Source organism: Epinephelus moara, chromosome 22 (genome assembly GCF_006386435.1).
Source record: "Epinephelus moara isolate mb chromosome 22, YSFRI_EMoa_1.0, whole genome shotgun sequence".
Classification (NCBI taxonomy): domain Eukaryota; kingdom Metazoa; phylum Chordata; class Actinopteri; order Perciformes; family Serranidae; genus Epinephelus; species Epinephelus moara.
In genome coordinates this window covers 15,459,787-15,481,427 of record NC_065527.1, presented here as the reverse complement: position 1 = coordinate 15,481,427, position 21,641 = coordinate 15,459,787, and the positions used below count along the sequence as shown (strand labels likewise).

Genomic DNA, 21,641 nt, shown 5'->3' with positions numbered 1-21,641 from the left:
AGTTGTACTTTTTTGGCTACCGAGGCTCATCACAAACTTTTTTTTTTTTTTTTTTGCAAAAGTAGCATCTTATGTTTTATCCTTGAAACACATTGCAGTGCAAACACTGTTGTGTAACATTAAATACTAAACTGTGTGACCATGTTCAAGGTGAGATACATTAGAATTATTGCTTAAATAGCGCTGGTGCAATATAATCTTATAAACTGTTTCACCAAATCTATTTCTATATTTGTATGCCTCTGTACTGGTGATAGCCACGGCTGGAGGCATTATGTTTTTGGGTTGTCCAACGCTTCATTCATCCACCCCATTTTTTGTGAATGCTTAACTCAAGAATGACTAGAGAGATTTTCTTCAAATTTGGCACAAATGTCAATTTAGTCTCAGGGATGAAGTAATTAGAATTTGCAGGGCGCAAGTCAAAGGTCAAGGTCACTGTGACCTTTTTGGCCATAACTCAGGCTTTCATACACTAATTATGACAAATTTCACACAACTGTCTTTAGGATAAAACTAGAAAAGCACTCGGAGAGCGCAGACCTCCGCCAAGCAGCTTGGATTTCCCGCCATTTTATTATTTTATCCACTTCGCTTCAACCAATCACCATCAAAATTTTATCATCTGTTCCTTGTCCCATTATCAACCGTTCCTGAAAATGTCATCAAAATCCGTTCAGAACTTTTTGAGTTATTTTGTAGACAAACAAACAGACCAACGCCGGTAAAAACATAGCCTCCTTGGCGGAGGTAATAATTAAGTGATGATATTCATATCCTAAAGGTCAAAGGTCAGTGTCACTGTGACATCATAATGTTCTGAAAATCACTTTACTGGCCATCAATCAACATCATATCTCAGGAACAGAGGGGAACAGATACTGGTGACACTAATCTTGGGTGTCCATCTTGAAACTGTGCTTAATGTATCGATCTTCTGTGCTGCTGGAGGGAAGATGTGTGTAAAGCATCCATGTCTTCACAGACGTGGATGTAAACTGTAACTGCAGCTTGAGTGGTGCACAGAGGCTTACAACCGCAAGGCGGTAATTCTAGTTTATTTTCACCGTTACAGTAACTACCTGATGGAAAATCATACTTTTAGTGTAAATTTGTAGTGATGTGTGTTTCAGACATTTTCTGAGGCAAAATGTTCTGTTTGCTGAGCTGTCGTCATCACGTTTAAATGTGATTGGCACAGCATTTTTTAGGGGTTTGCAGACCGGTGATGTGGCGCGCTGTGTTGGTTTTTAATAATCACCACACCTGCTGATTGAGGCTACATTCACCTTCACCCAGCCATTTGTATGTCACGCTGCTGATGCACATACATGCACGTGCGGTTGCAGGATGTGTTTTAGGAGTCACACGTGCATCTGCATAGCTGAGTTTTACAAATTACACCCTGACGCATACACACGCACACACACAGGATTTTTAGTAAAAAAAAAAAATCACACAAGCGTACAGTATGTACGTGCGTCTTGTCCTCTGTGAGTCTTTCAACCCCCGTACTAACACACACACACACACACACACACACACACACACATTTAAATAACGTAGAGTGCACCCCAGAAAAGTTCAGAGTTGTTACCTTCACATCCACACACTTACACATTGTGATGGTGCCAGAGCAGTGGAACAACACGTAAAAAAGACCCCTTAAATGCCCCAGCATGCTCTCTGGCACTGCTGAGAAACCACCAGAGAAGCCTTTTGGTTGTGTTGCTCGGCTCTGTGAAAGCTCTCATCCTCTTTTGTGTGCGTGCGTGTGTGTCTGTGTGTGTGTGCTCCTACAGTATGCAATGCTGGAACCTATATTGATCATTTTGGGATGATACTATTCATAGAGCTGCTGTAGAAATTTAAGGATAGGCAGTGTATTAGCATCATCTTCTATCATCTATCTAACCAATTAAAATCTATCTAATTCCTCCATATAATCTATCCAGTATATCCAGTCTATTAGGAGTACAAACTACAGTGTTTGGCTGTTGGGTAGCTCCTTGTGTGTCTGATCGCCTTGAGGAATTGGAATTGAGATGACAGTGATTGGTTGCCCCCTCTGATTTGTGGATGTATGACATATGTTAGAGGTTGCCTGAGGGAAGAGGACTTCATGAACTGTATTCATAATGGTTTCTCATTATCCAGAGTAGGCAGGACACCATACAGTGGGTTCACTGAAATTACAGTTGGTGTGTTTAGCACTTCCTCTTTTAAAGCTGCCTTTGTTTTAATTTTTCAGGACAAACCCAATTAAGAAACATAATTGTCCGTGTTCTTTCTTATAATTGCATTTCAAACAGGCTTTGAATCAGACAGGTCGCTCAAAGGTTTCCATGAATGGTTGTTCGTAATGTATAGCATTTTCAAATAATCAATATTTACTTTGCTTAGTGATAAGTGACTGTCTAGATTTAAGTCAAGTTTGAATAAGGGCCTAATGGCAGACTTTTCAACGTGCATCACACATCACCTCCAGCCTTGTTGGCCATACTGTATGTAGGTTCATTAAACCTGTGTCAGTATTATTGGATTACCTTCGGGGGCAATTTTGTACTGAAACGTGTGTGTTAATCACCATCCACTTATGTGGATGTGTGTGTGTAGGCCTGTGCTTGTGTGTTGCACAGTATTTTATGCGTGTGAACGCCAAATGACAGACTGTTGGCCCCGCAGCCTGATCTTTTTTCCCACCGTGAAACATGCGGCACTTCCACCCGGGCAATCTGAATTATTTACAGAGTCAATCACCGGGCCGTGTGCTCTGAATCCCCATGTAAATTTGTGCTCTTCACTCTGGTTGGCAAGGAAGGCAGTTCTGCCCGCTGACACTAATCTCTCTGTTGTTATGGATCGACACTTTGCGACTTGATATTGCCTCAGCCTCTCAGCCACTGCTTTGCCACCATGATCCCACGTACTTTGTAGCTACTGATGAGATAGACATAGTGATAAAAATACAGTGCACACAACATGACTTATTCTGTGTTCATTTGTCAAGTGTGATGTTGCAGAGTGGCATCTCAATCAAGGAAACTGATCCAGGCGCAGATATACTTTTTCTTTTGACTGTGCAGTTACTCTGGAATTGCAGTTCAAGGGTAACGAGCAGACAACTTCCAATGATAGAAATACTTAACATGTATTGCGGCATTACTGTAAAGCTAAGTGGTCACAATCACAATAAAAAGCTTGCACTGAGTGTAATGAACACTGTTCTGTAGTATGGTGACAGGCAGCGATGGATTATAATCTCGATTATATAATCATACCCTTTCATATAATACACACCTCACACAGTAGAGGTACCATGGATTTGCATGTGTGTGTGCCCATATTTGCCATTTAAGTGATGACGTCTCATTCTTTCTTCTTTCAGGACAACGATGTGAGAATCATCATTGGCCAGTTTGATGAGAACCTTGCCTCCAAAGTCTTCTGCTGTGTAAGTCCTCAGCCTACACTCAGTTGTAAATGAAAGTGTACAGATATGAGTTTTGCCAATCGATGTCTCGCCAATTGTACCAAGAAATCTTTTGTTTGGTATACAATTGGTTCAGTGTTCTGGGTGTCATAACTTGGCCTTAGATGGGCTCATAATAAGTTTTGCCCTTGGTGCTTTGTGCATAATTTTCTTTAAGCCAGCATTTCACAACCTGTGGGCCATTGCTCACCAGTTGGCAGCAGATGTACTCCCAATCAGTTATGGTAATTGGTTTTGGCAATTCACAGAGCTAGTTATTTTTATATCTAAATGTGCTTGAAAATCGTCAAATAAAATTTCAAAATTTCAGTGACCAGTTACGTTTAAATATCACCACATCACCAGGTAGAGACAAACAGGTTTTGCCACTTTGAGCCAGTCAGTGTTTCTTCAGTTGCAGTGACACAAATTGGATCGGTTTATGAAACGAAAAAGTGATGTGTGAGACAACCCTGCGCCGCTAAAAGCTCCAAAGCGTGTGGTGAGGAAATATGACCCTGAATACATTTAATTTGGATTCATAACGGCAGCCAGTGATGCTAAGCCGAAAGCACAGTGTGTTGAATGTGGTGAAATCCTGTCAAATGAGGTGCTAAAACCACTGACGCTTCATAGACACTTAAACACAAAGCAGCCAGGATGTGTTGGGAAGCCAAAAGAATATTTCCTGAGGAAAAGGGACAGGCTTCAGTCACAACAGAAAGTCATCAGTACATCATCAGCTGACAGTGGCATAACATATTTACAGCCCAGTTTATTTTTTGTCATTTATTTATTATTTGGGGAGGTGGTCCCTAGAAATGTTTTATCAATCAGAAGTGGGCCTTAAGTTACAAAAGTTGAGCTAAGTTGCCCCTACCCAGACTCTCAGGCCAGGCTCTATTTGTTTAAATGCCAGCAGCAGTAATTAAGCAACAATAATCACAAAACATAATCTCCATAAATCATACTGTATCTCCTGCTGTTACTGTACATTGCCTAACCCTTCATTTGTTTGTGCTCTTCCCCAGGCGTATAACTTGAACATGTTTGGCAGTAAATACCAGTGGATTATCCCCGGCTGGTACCAGGGCAACTGGTGGGAGCAGGCCAACAGCACCAACTGCACCACCAAGAAGCTGCTCACAGCCATGGAGGGATACATCAGTGTGGACTTTGAGCCGCTCAGTGCTCGCCAGATCAAGGGCATCTCAGGCAGGGTGAGTGACACCCAGCGTTCTTCAGAAGAAAGTTTTTATTCTTTTGTAAGATTTTGTCCTTATTGATGACGCTGCTGTGGCTGCAAACTTAAGTTTACCTGCGACTGTGAATATTACCTGAGAAAACATGAGAGAACTTTCTCCATAAAGAGCCATTTTAGATGCATGTTTTTAAACCAGAGATCTCTACCAAAATCAATCATGGGATTTGTTTTCACACTGCATTACCCAGCACAGGAGCACTGATGCTAAAAGAGCATTTCCAGTAACATTGTAGCTCAAATAGTGTGGAAAATAATCCCTTCTCCCTGGACAAAGTTTCACCAGTGATAGTGAATTTGAATGATCCAACATGAATGTATCTTCCTAGGAAAAGCAACATATACAAAAAGCTTGGAGATGCACTCGTTTTGATCTTGTCTCTTTTACCTCTCCATTAGACCCCTAAGGAGTACGAGAGGGAATACAGCCGAGAGCTTCAGCAGAAAGGTGTGGAGGCTAGCAAGTTTCACGGCTTTGCCTACGATGGGATCTGGGTCATTGCTAAAACGTTGACCCGAGTGATGGAGCTGCTGCGGGTAAAACAACGGCAGAACACCTACCACAACTTCACTGTGGATGACCGCGAAGTGGGAAAAATGGTGCTGGACGTCATGAATGAGACCAACTTCTTTGGTGTTACAGTAAGTTATTACCATTCGTTTCAAATAATGTAAAAATACAGCACGGTCTGACATGTTAGAAATTATAATATGTGTCAATTCAATTCAGTTATTAGCATGACCATACTGAAACATAATATTGCCAGAGCACATCATACAAAATGGTACAAACAGGGAAAAAGAGCAGCTTTTAAAACGCAGACATAGTGTTGTAGTACTCGAGATCGGTCTTGGTCTCGAGACTGGTCTCCAGACCATTTTTTGAGGGTCTTGGTCTCGTCTCGGAATCGAGGGCATTTTTACTCGGTCTTGTCTCGGTCTCGGACTGGGCGGACTCTGGTTTTTTGAACGAGACCAGTCGAGACCACCGCTGATGCTTCTTGTCCATGCTTTACTGATAAGAGTGAAAAAGACCATCTCAAAAACAGCTAATATCTTCAAATCATTGGTAGCATAAAGATTTCCCCCAGCTGCAGCTGCTACCTGCCTGGTGTCAGTTTGAGTGACTGACACGCCCCCTGCACAAAGAGGATGGAGACGGCAGGAGGAGAGGCTGTGTGAACTCAAAGATTTGTTTCATTGTGTTCTGCAACAACAGAGCAGATATTGTTTTTGTTGTTATATTTATTTAACCCTATGGGCCCGAACGACGCATAGTGCGTCCAAATTCACACCTGTTCTTCTCTACTGATTTTCTCCGCGATCGTCATAGCGAGAAAGCACGCATATCACGTGAAACAACGGAATTATAGCTTTCCGACAAGGCCAAGCACTTGTCGGTAGTCTGATGTTTTCACAGCGAAAAAAAATGATAGCCTAAAGTTACACTAAAATGATGTATAACAGAGCTTTCATACAGCTCTGACACTCCATCAAACTTTGTATGACAAGACCAGCCACTTCACCTTTGCGCACCCAGACAACTGTAGCCTAATTATGCATGCATGACAGGGCCGTAGTCACCATATACATTGAGGGGGACACGTGCGCCCCCACCAATGCCCAAAATGTCCCCCCAGTATATAGCCTAACTGAAACTGAAAAACAAATATTATCTTGGAGGACATCATTGCACTTGGTTGACTATTTTTCTATGATCTTAGATGTAAATATTGCATGTTTCTTTCAGATAAAACACATTTTTGACTTGTGAATGAGTCAATGGAATTTCTTGCAATAATGAAAAAATACTGGCAATCATGTCCGCCTGGCACAAACCACATGTTTTGGACAACTGTGAAGTGACAGAATGTCCCAGCATCATGGTTCTTATATTGCCAGATTCCAGAGAGTCTCCCCTCTTCATATATGGTAGAATATGTCATTTTCCAACTTGCTATGGTGAGATACATGTAAAAATGTAAGAATTTAGTCACACGGATTTGTTTTTTTCATTGATAAAATTAATTAATTAATTAATTATATTAATTAATTATAAATTAATATAAAATACAGGCACATAGAAGGACATGAAATGATGGCAAATCTGGATAGCCCACATTGGCCCTGAACTTACTGATTAGCAGTATGTCTTTCTCTTGTACGCTTAGACACCAGAGCACCCGTTGACCACACTTACGGCTCATTTATGCTTAAGATTAAATACATATACGTACACAGAGGGAGCCTGCTGTTCATACTCTGCATTCATTTCATCCATATTTGTGCATGTTTTATGAATGCTTATGGACAAAGACAACACAGAGTAGTACCACTGGAGATTGTGGGGGCAGTGTTATGTAGACTAAGCAAGATAAGACCATCTAGTTGACGTGTCTATGCCAATATAAACGATGCATGGAAGTACAAGGGTAGTGACGGTTACAACGTCTGAAATGCATGGATCCATTTTCGTGCTTAAAGGGAGTTTAAATGAGCCTTTGGTTGACATGTGTGAACACAAGGATTCTCTCCAGACCCTCACATGCTGTACATTAACATGTACATGCAGGCAAAAGCTTTATTTCAGTGTTGATGAGACACCAACAGTGAGGGAGAGGGAGAAAGACACTCATACACACAGTAAATATGTAGATACAAACACGGTTTAAAGGAACAAAAACAAAACATATATAATATGTTACTGCTGACAAAGAACCATTTTTTTTCATCTTGTGTGTATGCATATAAACTATACTGTGTATGTTCTATGTTTGTACAGTATGGAGTGGGCAAATGTCAGAACAGCACATAGAGGCATTAATTACTGCTCTGTAAGGCTGGCAGCCTGTTTGCAGTGAAGGTTATTTAGCCTTCCTTGTCTCTGTATGAAGCCTAAAGTGGTGTCATTTGGTGCTGCCGACTCACTCCAATGCATTCAAGATTGATCCTGGTGGCTATGCTAGCTACAAGCTGTGTGTGTGTGTGAGAGAAAGAGAGAGAGAGAGAGAGAGAGAGAGTGTGTGTGTGTGTGTGTGCGCGCGTGCATGCGATCACTCTCACTTCCTATTGAGCTGTTAGAGGATATCTCCTGTTCCCTCGTAAAGGCCACTCCATTATTAGAGGATACTGTGCTGCTCTCAGCCCAGACAGCCAGTAGGCATGCAGGGCCTTACAGTAAAGCAGAGCATTACTCATGTTATATCATAACTGTGTTTACAAATAAATGGCAAGTGGAAAATGCAAGTGAGGAGAGGAGGGAGAAAGATTGGCTGTACTGGAAAATTACAGAGGGTAGGGTTCAATAAACGTTCAGCATTTTCTCATAAACATTGACTGAACGTGGAAGGGTGAGAGACTGAAGTCAAGGTGGGACACAAAGGAGAAATGGATAGAGATACTGAAATAGAAATATAGATTCTAATACAGTGTTTATATCAAGAGAACAAGAGAGAAAGAAAGAAAATCAGTACAGGCTACTGACTTGTGGTGAGGTCCTCTGGGGCTAGTGTCCCTGGGGAACGTATATGTGTGTTGCAGCACTCTACCAAATCCTCCTGGTCGTCATTCCTCCCTCACCCCTCTACTCTCCCCTCTCTCAGCACAGACCCACTCAGGGCTGCTGATCAGGAGCAGGCTGACACTGAGTCTTTCCTCAGAGGCTCAGGGAAGCAAAGCAGTGCAGGAATATTGATGGCCATGTAGCATTTCATTCACACTTTACTCCGGGCGCTCAAACAGATAATGAAGTCCTGTTAGGTTGTTTGAAAAGGCCTGCAATCTTATTTTCTCCTTTCATATCAGTATTGACTGGTATTGATCCTTTATATGCAGCCATCACCTCGCATAAATGTACTAGTGTGCCTCACAATATACTGAAATCTAAAGTAAAAGTGCTCATTATGAAAAAGAGCCCTTTTGAAAGTGTTATCTTAAAAACAGTAGAGTAAATGTTAAAACTTTTATAAAATGAGGTGGGCTGAGATGGGCTGGAGCCTATCTCAGCTAACATTGGGTGAGAGGCGGGGTACACCCCTGGACAGATTGCCAGACTATCACAGGGCTGACACATAGAGACAGACAACCATTCACACTCACATTCACACCTACGGCCAGTTTAGAGTCACCAATTAACCTGCATGTCTTTGGACTGTGGGAGGAAGCTGGAGTACCTGGAGAAATGGGGACACCCGGGGAGAACATGCAAACTCTGCACAGAAGGGCTCCCCGACCCCGGGGATCAAACCCTCCCCACGTTGGTGAAGATTTTCAGTCATCCATGTCATGGTAATCATAAGTGCTATATCGTAGGCAACTGGACTTGCCTGCGTTTCTTGAAGATGTTTCACCTCTCATCCAAAAAGCTTCTTCAGTTCAAAAGACCTTTCTTGGATGAGAGGCGAAACGTCTTCAAGAAACGCAAGCAAGTCCAGTTGCCTACGATATAGCACTTATGAACCCCCCCACCCTTCAGTTTGAACCAGGAACCCTCTTGCTGTGAGGCAACAATGCTAACCACTGCACCAACGTGCCACCCTAAACATTTCATAGTTGGTCTTAATACCAAACTCAAAGAAACGTTAGCTTTTGTGTTAGCATTACATTAAACTGTGGTTGGTTCTGACATTGGCTGTTGTGACACCATTATAATATGACATGTCTGTTGCTTTTTAGGGTATTTAAAAGCATTTGATGGTATATTAACATTTAATGATGTCTTAATGAAAAGTCCAAAATTATTCCACTGTAGTGGAGGTCAAGGAAAATATTCATGACAGCTAATGTCAAAACGAACCACATTTAACAGTTTAAAGCTGTAGTTGGTAATTAAAAAAACAAAAACTACTGAAACTGTCACCATATCCACACAGCAGTAAAACAACCAATCAGAGCCGAGGAGTCAATAACACATCTGACAATCATGTCAATCACTGCTCGTGAACTGAGGTCAAACTGTCAAACTAGGCAGCGCTGATCAAATATGGATCAAGATTCTGTTACTGCACTGCCTATTTCTCGCCTTCAGAATATTTAAGTGTTTTATTAAATGAGAAACTTGGTCCAGCTGGTGGGCGATGCTTGGTGAATCCCTCAACTAGCTGCGTTAGAGATTCCTTGGCTCTGATTGGTTGTTTTCAGTGTCCTAAGGTAGATTCTAGCAAATGTTATTAGAGGCAGTAGCAGGAGGAACCTTATTTTTTTCAGAGACTGTCTCATACCGTTAAATACTTTGTAAATGTAGTGACAGTTTCAGCAAATATGACAAAGGTATTGTTATAAAAGTGACCAACTATGCACTGATATAATGTAGACACAAAACCTGAATACTTTATTATGCCTGCTATGGTATGTTTGTGACAGATTAATGTCAAAGATATCTTGAACATTGTAAACTTTGCATTAAAAATGACTTAACTGACCAAATGACACTAAATGACAATGGTCATAAATAATCATAAAGACTCCTCCATGTTCATGACAGGTGTCTCGTAATGGTTTTGACAGTGTCAGTCTGATGCACACCCAGATAAAGTGTTGCCAAAAAAATAAACAGAACATTGTTTAATAAGCTTAACTCTCTTTATGGTGACATTTTTATTTATGAGAACCACAATCCTCACTGGAATTAAAACAGTCTGAGCAAGAATGTTGTTCATGTGGTAAACAATTATGCTGTTTAAAGACCGCGACATTGCATAATAATTAAATGCGTGTTTGTACCCGAAGATTTGCAAATTATCGACGTTTAAAGCTTTAAAGGGATTACATGAAATGAGATCAAAAGTGTTCCATGTATGCAGCACACTCTTAGCACATGGAAACTTCCACCCACACACGACAAAGAAAAACACAGGAAGGAATCTCCCTTCCACACAGCATACATCTTTCATGCTATTTTTGTATTCAGATCTCAAAAGCAGCGATTACACAACTCGCTTGATTTGCGTGTGAATCGCAATAACTTCCACTGGGTTTCCGATAAAGTTAATCCATGTGCAAGCACCAGTGAAATGGCAAATTCTGGCTGGTTACCCTTGGTGTAAATGTCATGTGTGCATGTGTGCTTGATCATATGGGATCACACCCTGACTTGAGCCTCGTGTCTTTCCCGATGTCACGATTTTACGCCGTCTGTTTGCGGTGTAAACACACAGGTCTCGTGGGACCAAACCGTGTCCATTCGGCTCTGATCTCAGTGCTGCTGCTGAATCCGTGGCAGCTGCAGCAGGAGGAGAGTGATCACGGAGGGCTCCACAGTATTGATCTGACTGCTGTCAGGGCCGTAGAGAAGAAGACTGACATTAGCTGGGAGAGACTTTCAGGGCATAGAGAGTGCAGCGAGAACCACAGGATGATGTAAACTGGAATTCACCAGGGAGGGCCGCATGTGGAGAGAGACAGCGCGTTGTGACTGGAGATGACAAGTGTGTGGGCAAAGGTTTGTTTTGCTGTTTTTTAGCTGTGGTCGGTGGTCATCGTGTTGGTATCAGTATCTTTCTAGGTATTGGTGAGTAACACAACCTGAGGCTTGACAGTCAGATAGACACACTGATGTGAAACAGAGGGGGCAGGGTTGTGCGCGTCTTCTTTTCTCTCTTAATGTGTGTGTATGTATGTGCATCACAGCTACATTCACATCAGATGTGTTCCCACCTCAAACTCTGAAAACCCCGGAGGATGTCACACCTGCAGCCCACAGACTGACATCTCATTTGACCCCAGCACACCTGTCACTGGCAGTATTCTCACCTCCACTGACAAAGTGATACCCGACCACCTCCACCGTCTCACCTCAGAAAGACACATTCGCACACACACACGCCTAGACACAGTGATTGCTCCATCAGCCACCATTGTGGCTCAGCTCTGAACGTCCTTTGAATACTAGACAAGGGACACCTGTCTGGGTCAATACACTCTAGTGAGGTTGCCTAAGCTGCAGAGGAGCATAATACCTTGTAGAAAGAAGCTGCACAGTAGCTTCTTTGAATAATGGTCAATGGAGGTTAATTTAATCTTGGTAGCACACACATTTATTTCCAATTGAGGATGTCAGAGCCGGCGCCTCTGCATATGTTTGATACACTTTGCATATTCTCCAAACCATGTATACACTTGAGAGAACAAATTGGGGGACTGTTAAAATAACTACGCGCCATTTCAGCGAGGTTCGTGATAGCTCCACTTTTGCTGATGTGAAGGGCAATTATGGTGACGATGCTAATGCACAGAGAGAGCATGACGGTGCAGCTACTCTAGAAACCTGGATACATACACTCACAGTCATTACGGGTTCAAGTCAAGTTCCCCTATTTTCAACCCACGTTGTCTGACCCTGTTTACACACCACAGTTAACTGAATGTAATACCTAATGAGCTGAACCGAGGTGCACTGTGCTGTCCTACTTACACATCAGGCATAATTGCATAGCATATTGTAGGAAAGAGCAGCATGTGATGAAAGGAACTTGTTAGCGTCAACAAGTCAGATTGACACCGCGGTGAGAAACTGTCAGCAGACGATCTGTTGTACATCACCAGGGTAAAGGCAACACCGGAGACCCTGCGTCTCAGGAGTGGCTCGCACAAATGCATCATCAGGGACACATGCATGTACACGAGCGTAATGTGACAACATATTAAGTGCATACACGGTGACATGCTTGCACGAGCACACTCAGTCAAACATCAAAGATGCCACACAAAGACTGGGATTCAAACAGGGGGGCGGGATCCTGCTCTGCTACTTCAAAGCTTGCCATCTTTTTGAGGCAAAATTGGCTCTCCAGCTTCCTTTCCCATATTCCCCCCTCAGCTGTCTTTTAATCAGCCAATGCAAATGCTTTCTCTCTCTCTGTCCCTCTCTCTTTCTCTCTATCTTTCTATCTATCTATCTCTTGCTATCTATCTCTTTATCTCGCTCTCTGCTCTCACCTGTTTTGTTAGCCAGCCAGTAATATGTAAACCCAGTTAAATGTGTAATTAAGGAGCTCTGTAAGCAGATGGCGGGCTGAATTAATTGAACAGTCTTGGTAGATGAAGAGGGAGAGAGAGAGATAAAGAGACAGAGGGAAGGAGAAAATAGAACAAGAGAGAGAGAGAGAGACGAAGAGAATACATGGGAGAGATAAGGCGACAGAAGCCAAATTGATTTGAATATGTCTTACGATATTGCCACAAAGTTGAATTGCTTTTGTCTACCTTGTCTGTGTTTGCCAGACGCTGCCTGCCTCGAAATTGCCTTGTCGTGCTCCTGTGGAGTTTAAATCAAAGACGTTCAATTGTTATTTTTTTAAGGGAGTTGTTTGACCGATAAACACACACTTTTTGGAGTGAACTGAAGATTGAGAAATAAAAATTTAGAGTAAAATCTTAGCTACACTCACTGGCCACTTTTTCTGCTGTCTTTGAAATGCTATCTGAGCCCAGATTTGCACAGTAAACCAGGCAGCCTTGCTGACTTGATGTTGTTGCAAAGATATTAGCAAATGAATTGGCCCAAAGATAATTTTGTTTACCTCCATAAACAGATCAATTTTGGCCACTTCTAATCAAATGAGATGCAGTGTGTGCAGGAGCCAAGACTCTGCCCTTTGCCTGCGAACGTTCCAGTATCAGGGAAGCACTGTGCATAAATTTAGTTGAGCTAAGCTTCTTTTTTTCTCCACTGAAATTCACTTTACTGCTCATACTGCATCTTCTTTAGCAGAATATAATGATTTTATAACTGTGAATATGTGTACTGTATGTGTTTTTAATGTGTTGTTTTATATTAGAAATACATGTTTTTGTTTTTCCTTCTCCTCAGGGCCAAGTCATGTTTCGGAACGGAGAGAGGATGGGCACAATAAAATTCAACCAGTTTCAAGGTATGTGTGACACTACTACTCCTCTGCTCCTCAGATTGAGCTGTCTTGATTTTCTCCTCAGGTTTAGTCATTTGAAGGCTTCTGTGTAAATTTTTCACAAACCTTTACCTTTGCCCAATTTATTTTGAACAGAAAACATTGTTTCACAGTAACAAAGCCTTTGTTTTGTCATTTTCATGTCTGTCACACCCACCTCCAGCCGTCCACACTTGCTCCTGACGTGACGCTGCTGAGAATTTTCCTATAATTTGTTTGAATTCCAACTGCTTCACGTCTGTGTTCAATAAAACCTGCAATTGTTTCAGAAATGTTGCAGGATTACCACAGTTTTTGGAAAGCCACTTACAGTTTTTCTCGAGCCAGAAGGCTGCCACGGTTGATATACCAGTACCGATAATGGAACCTGACCAATAGGGCTTAGGAAGAGCTCGCAGCAGAGTCACACAGTGTACATGGGGAAGGGAGGCTGAAGGATTTAACAGTTTTGAAGTCTGAGGCTTTGTACTCACATTTATCTCATTAGTTGTTTTCCTAGAGAGGATAGTCATTATTTGCATGACTGCAAGGGTTGTTTGTCAGAATAACATAAAACGTTTTAGACTGTCGTTTTTGTGAGGAAAGTCCCCACAAGCCTTTCTGTATGGAGCTGCATGTCCTGCCTGTATGTGTGGGTGCAGTTAGGGGAATCCAAAACTTGAAAGAGCAAAGCCCATGGTGCTTTACTGTGCTCGATCTCCTCTGTGGTGACGGGCTGTATGTCTGGACTGTCAAGGTTTGCACATATAAACATGTTTCAGTATTCTCTGTCCTCATAGCATCATCCTGAGGTTGTTTTTGAGCCGGCAGGGCCCGCTGAGTGCGAGAATAACCCAGAGATTGCATCTTGATGCAGGGGATTCCCAGCTCCCAGGCTCCCCAGACTGTATGTAGCACACTGCATGGGGTTGTTCAGTCCTCTCTGCCTAACCATCTTATCTTCCCCACTGCAGAGGGGCTCGATCCCTCTGGCTGCATACATCACGCTCTGTGTGTGAGTGTGTGTGTGTGTGTGAGATAGAGGGCAGTATGTGAGTGTTCATGCACATACTGGTGTGTGTTTGACCGTGTATGTGTGCAAATGTTACAGCCCAGGCTCTGTGGGTTTGACAAAAAAGAAGACGGCGTATGATTTATAGTAATTTAAATACTATTTTATGCTTAACTAAGACAAAATTATTACAGTAAACAAGTCTGTAGTATGAAAGTAAGACTTTGTAGTGTTGCATGGACATTGTGTAGTGAAAACAAGAACATTTACAATGCCAGAAATTTACCATCAGGGTAGTGGGTGGTGAGTGAAATAGATGCAGTGTCCCACTTCCATGATAAAATAGCAATTGCACACAGCATGTACTTTATACTATTTATAGCATAAAGCTTTTTTCGTAGTTAATAGACAAGTGATCAGTGTTCTCGTGCGTCCTGCACTAACAGGAAATAATAACCAACATGTGCAGACGGGCATTAACCAACCTGCTAATGGAACGACAGAATCAATAAACCTAAAGAGAGAGCAGCTCTTAATACTTAATACTTCTGTTTTTTTAAGTCATCCCCTCAAGCGCCACAATCCACTGTCTCTTTCTTTTCTTTTGCAGCTGTAAGTAGCTCCTCTCTTTCTTTCTTTCTTTCTTTCTTTCTTTCTTCTTCCAATCAACCCCTCCTAGCTCGTCAAATTGGTCCCTACACGTCAAACTATGGCGCTCTATGTACCCCTCCAGCGCCAGTTTTGGATGCTCAGGGACAGTTAAAGCTTGTTACATACATCATCTCTTTTCAAAATAAACTTATATTTTTACAGGAAATTAACAGTTTCTGCTTATTAAATGCATACAGTTTATTTTTCAAAATAAACTTAAAAATTAAGGCAAAACTTTTTTTTTTTTAAGTCCGCAGGTTAGGTTTACGCAACAAAAGTACGTGGTTAGGTTTAGAAAAAATGGTTTGGCGTAAAATAAGTGCATTAGTTTTTAATTTAATGTCACATGCTATACTTTACAAGAGTAGTATGCTACACATACTAGCACATCACAAGCCATAGGGTCCAGATTTCTCCTCATTCATTAGTTCAAGGTCCACACACACAGTTTAATACTTTCAGCATTATACTTTGGCTTTGGCTGTGTCGTCAAGCTAGTTAGCTGCCTTTGTCATGTAGCTGTAAGTCACTCACTTTATGGCATGAAACAGCACCTTAAAATAAAAACTCTGTGGCGGAAATTCACTATACTTAACAATAAAGTATGTTTTTTTTTACACACCACTGTACTAGCACACTCCAAGCTCATTAAACGCATTAAAATAACTTGATTGACTTTTCCCACGGGACATAAACAGCGGTCTACCCTGCTGCCTGCCTTAAGCCGACCTTCTTGCTCTTTATTCTGCGGCAGTTGCTTGGAGCGTCAAAACATATTGCCTCCGGGTGTGTCTCACACCGCTGCTAAAAGGTGTCTCGTGATACTGATACTGGTGCATTTAGGGCCACTAACCAAATGGCAGTATTAGACGAGTTGGGAGTGAGACCAGGTTGGTGCAGAGCATTGTGGGACAATAATGTACATCAAGAGCAGGCTCAAAAAGAGAAGTATTTTTACCTTTTTTTTTTTAAAAAAAATTGTGAACACACTAAAGACTGGAAACCTGCCTAGAAGTATCATGTGGTGAGACACAGGTACAGACAGACAGGTTGTGGAGCCATCTGAAATACATGGAGTCCAACTGACATACATGGGGCTGCATGACATAAGGTCTGAAGACCCTCCTGTCTCTACCTGTGGGAGGTCAGCTGCAAGAATAAAACCAAACAGCAGGAGGAGCACTAACAGGGACAGAGTGCTGTCATATCAAATAGAAAAGAGTGCTTGTGTGTGTGTGTGTGTGTGTGTGTGTGTGGTTAACCTGTTTGAATGGGCGGTGATGGGGCAGCCGTCTAAATTAGGGTTTTAAAGCTTTGGATAAGCAAGGAAACTAAATGCTATCATGGCTGAAACGACGAGTGTTAGGGCTTGATTTTCATAGATTTTGAGAAAAGAGTGCATGAATGCCTCAGCCTGAGTCATAGCCACACACCTCTATTAATTTGTGACATATGCTTGTGTCCTTCTCTGTGTTTCTCTTCCTCTTCTCCCTGAACTGGCCGTCCACTGTGTGTCCAACGCATACTTTACTCAACCAAATCCTCCCCTGTGTTACAGCTTCCTCTCACTATCTTGATCCACCTTTATTATATCTCCTCCATCCCTCCTTAACCTTCACTCCATCACTTCTTCCTCACTTGTCAGGGACCGTGAATTTGTCACCTTTTTGACACACCAAGAGCCCAAGCTGGGTGGAGAGGAGAGGAGGGACAGCCCCAGCTTGAATATTTCAAAAGGCAGTGATCCTCAACATGACCCTATCATCTGTCCTCAGCCTCTGATCCTCCATTTCACCCTGTCAGGCGTTCTTAGTCAGGGGCCTCGGTGGCTCTTATTCCCACTGTCTCTCATGGGGATAAGAGATAGCTCGCTACCAAAGGTCTTGATCGCTGTCGCAGTCCCTCCGAGTACAGATTTTAAATCAACACACTTCCAGGCATGGTAGAGGCGTTTGTCATTCTGTACGGAGAGCAGAGGTTCAATAATATATTTATCAGGAGGGTAAGGTTGTGATATGTGCGGGTAAAAGGTTAAGATGTTTGGGATCTTTAGAGATAAATGATAGGATTTACTGTCTACAACACCCCTCCAGTAAGAATTAATTTCCTGCTTTTCTATCATCTTCTGCACGAATTTGAACTAGCAACACCCTCACTGCTGTCAGTTTACCTCCAGGCAATAGTCTTCTCACAGTCCTTTCAACTTAAATAGCTCACAAGAATATCATTGAACTGTACCACCAATGCTTTCAAATGAGGCAGCAGTTTTTTTTTCCATGTTAGAATTTCACAGATCTGACATAAAACAAAATAAAATGAACTTGATCAAAGACAAACTAATGTGTGCCGTGTGGAAAAGAACTAAATTAATTTAATCTCAATTACAAACACTTCTGCATAGTCGGGTCGGAATGTGTTGATATAAGATTTCTGGGATTCAGCATTTTATAAGAGTTACACTGCGAATGAGGTCCGGCCAATCACCACTTTGATATTTGAGTTTTTAAACCAGCGTGAGTCTCTGCTCCAAAGAGGACAGGTCATCTGTGCTTGAGAATTGTGATTAACACAGACTAACTACATTTACAAATAGTAGTAATATTCACAGGTTTACAGCGAAGTAACTAACCAGTGGTTGAAATAACCACATTCACTACAGTACTGTACTTAAAAGATGGCTCCATTATTTCTTTGTTTTCTTTATATCATACTGTTGCTTCAGAGAGGTGTTTTTATGTATTCAAATCCAAAAAAATCTAATTTTGGCTGAAGCATGTATTTTGTAAAACATTTTCCCACATGACCTGACAAGGGTTTCTGCAGGATGATGTTGCTGCACAGTATATAGAATCCCAGTCTGCCTAATGTGCACCTTCTTCTTGATAACACCTATGTTTTCAATCTTAAACTCCATGTTTGGAGAAGCAGATGGGGGAGTATCTTCTGGGGTGTCTTCTCAGCAGCAAATAAAGCAAAAATAGCTTCTTTTAAAATATTAAACATATGATTGTAGTGTAAACAAATGAATATGTCAGAAATTTCCTTGTCTTTACAAATGTATTTAAACTAAGAACAAAGGAAACACTTCGCACATCTATTGAATAAGACAGGTGCGTTGGAGAGAGAAGACCAAAAGTTGCAAAAGGACTCCCGCACACTGTCTAACTTGCAATATATAATTTATTTGCAACGACTCGGTACTAGACCTTCTGTTATATTTGTTGTAGAAATATTTAGAAAAAAATATTTATTTGTAATTGATTCACTTTATGTATTCCCCTTTAGACATGTGGGGTTTGCTGTCTCTGTTTGTTGTGTGTTTCAATAACCCAATGATGATTTTGTCCCTCTGTGTTCCACGTGGGAATGGGATTGGTTATGAAGAAACGACCGCTCCCTATTTAAGATGGCTTCTCATGAACGACAAACCGTTGAAACTGCCTGATGAAGGTCTAGTACCAAAACGTCGCAAATAAATTATATATTGCAAGTTAGACAGTGTGCGGGAGTCCTTTTGCAAAAAAATGTATTAAAACTAACATCATAATTTGAGCTTTTGTTTTATCCATAGCAGGAATTATGGTCTGGCTGAAATTGGCGTGTGAAGGAATATTGTAAAAGGGCTCAACTACATTAAGCATGTTCATAAAGCCTGTGTTTTCCTCTGCAGTGAAACTGGTCTCATATTTGCAGCAACAAATATACCAATCCCGACTGTGATTTTTTCTGCCCTGTTTGGATCAATTGGGACTGGCTGCCTAAATGCTTCGGGCATGATGTTAGCATGTGGAGTGTGCTCCTTGTTTTTGTCTAGTTCCATCAACTGACACACTGGGGTGAAGTCGTCGGTGTAACCTACTGTCACATACCGTTGTTTTTTATGTACCACTCTCTTGCCATCGCCCTCATAATTCACAAACCAAAGTGGCTCCAAATGCTGGACCTGTAGGTTACTGGCGGATTTTCTATTTCTGTTCTGGTAATGGCATTACTAACCACAATTTGCTAGCTTAGCGTAGCTGCCTCCTAGAGTGTCTCACAGGAGTGGAATGCTTTGGTTTGAGGGTGGAAGCATGATGCCTGTTACATCGTGTGGGCACAGAGAACATTATATTTCACACAATTTAAGCTGTATATTTCATTTTCCAAATGTATGGGATAATTTATCGTATAGTTCGGTTTGTAATGCGTGCTTAACCAAAAGCCTTGTACCAAACGGTTCAATACAAATACATGTATTGTTACACCCCTAGTTTTAAGCTGTGGTATTTTACTTGAGTACTTATATTCTGCTACTGTATACTAGTCCACTCCATTCCAGAGGCATGTATTGTATTTTATACTCCAGTACATGTATTTGACAGCTGCAGTTACGTAGTTAATGTGCAGTTGTCTTGACATGCCGTAAGTAATCTTTACAACAATTAAAATACTTAAATTTGGCTTCACCATGCCCAACTACATTACAATCCTTCCATTAGTACAGTAAATGTTTAACAGTAATATATAGTAATATAACACTGACAACATAGAGGTGATAGTTACTTCTTCGCAATCTGACAGTGTGTCCTGTATTCAGTGTTTTTTTCTCCTTGTGTCCTGTTCAAGCTACAATTGGTAACTTTTCTGAAAATAACTTTTTGTTGTGTTTGCTGAAGCTGTCACTACATTCTGATAGAAGAACATGAAATCCTGTCCCTTCTCCTCCTCCTCCAGCTTCTCATGACATTTGCCAGACAACCAAAAACAACCAATCAGAGCCGAGGAGTCTCTAATGCAGCTGTCAATCACTGCTCATGAGCTGCAGCCAAATTGTCAAACTAGGCAGCGCTGATCAAACATGAATCAAGATTCTGTTACTGCACTGCCTGTTTCTCCCCTCACATGTTTTCATAAACATACTGTAGTGTGGTGTTGGCGCACATGTTTATAAGTTAAGAAATTCACCACTGATTTTACAGATGTTTTAAGTTATTTAAAATGAGTAATCAAACAAAAAAGGTGTGATATGTCTTTGCACAGGCTGAGCGATAGGTTGAGTTTTACCATCCCACTGAAGCCATCAATATTCCCTGTGGGGATAGAGTGCTGGGATAGTGTTTTAGCATCTCAAAGGAAGAGAGATATACAATCCCCTCTGCTGTTTAGATTCTAACAAAGGATGTGGTCAAGGGAAACATGGTTATTGATCCTCGTTCAGCACAGAGAAGTTTGAGAAATACAAATCCTGTTTGTGTATGCACATAAAATTTACTGTTCTGAAATTGTCACATATAGCCTTTCTAACATTTTCAACATGGGCTGATGCTTTGATGCCAGAATTGGAGATCAAATGAGGTGATTCACAGAGAGGAGAGGAGACGGTAACGCAGTGCCCTGTGATGCTGCAATAGCTGATGTTATCTGTCATTTTCCTAGTCAAGGACAATGCTGCTGAGGAGTTCAATGGGCCTATAACAGTGATAACAAGCAAAAGCAGCGACAGATTTGTGCATGCACACCAGAAGAAATTGCAGGTTGTTTGTAGTGCTTACAGAGAAAGAATCAGAATAATCTGTCCCCTCTTCTCATCCCCTTCTTCTCTCCTCCCCGGTGTACACTCTAAGTGAGTAATCTTTATGAGTGAGGGAGAGCGAAGGCCCAGGCTTGTCTGACAAGGTCATGCTTCCTTCAGTATTACACCTGAGGGACTCATCGTTGTTTCTAAAAGAGAAAACACTAAATCCTGAAATAGCTGTATTTGAGCAGAACTCCACAGAGGCAGTGGTGTTTGCAGGCTCGGATGTACAGCAGCACACAATCCCTCAACTGTATCCAGGAAATATTAAAGTTAATGAGTATTGCAATATAAATACAGAGGTCACATTGCATTTATATATTGTTTTCTTCCACATCAGTTGAATATTCTTCTCATAATGTACATCCATTTCATGTCTTCATCTGTTAGCTTGTTTCTACAATATCTGCTCTTTATTGCTTGTTTTCCTTGAGGTTAAATAAGCTGATAAAGACTGTGAAAACAGGAAACCATTTCCTGTTAATATTAAGCTTTATCTGAAAGTTACAAATTGAGAATATGATGTCAGGGACATATTTTGTGATATTACTACTGGATATTGTAAGATCTCCCTCTGATGTAAAGCTCTCTGTGAGGTTGTATCACTGTGCCAGACTGTACAGCTCACAGCAAAGCCAGGCCATTCTTCTCTCTGTTCAATAGGTGTTTTGAATTAGACTTGCTTGTTCAGTCACAGTAGCCTCTGTTACATTTTCTCCCTGTGAGAATCACTGGTGCTACATTTGATAAACCCCTCAAGCCACTTTCTACACTTATATCAGTGATCCATTATTTCTGTACTG

The 21,641-nt window shown here is 41.4% G+C and overlaps 1 protein-coding gene across 2 annotated transcripts in view; it reads left to right on the top strand.

Moving 5' to 3' along the window:
* Positions 1–21,641, top strand: part of gabbr2 (gamma-aminobutyric acid (GABA) B receptor, 2) — a 227,339-nt gene that overhangs the window by 126,866 nt on the left and 78,832 nt on the right. For both annotated transcript variants that reach the window (XM_050035369.1, XM_050035367.1), the window contains exons 5-8: positions 3,389–3,454; positions 4,504–4,692; positions 5,133–5,375; positions 13,543–13,603. In XM_050035369.1, the coding sequence (XP_049891326.1) occupies positions 3,389–3,454; positions 4,504–4,692; positions 5,133–5,375; positions 13,543–13,603 (559 nt within the window). The remainder of the gene's footprint in view (positions 1–3,388; positions 3,455–4,503; positions 4,693–5,132; positions 5,376–13,542; positions 13,604–21,641) is intronic.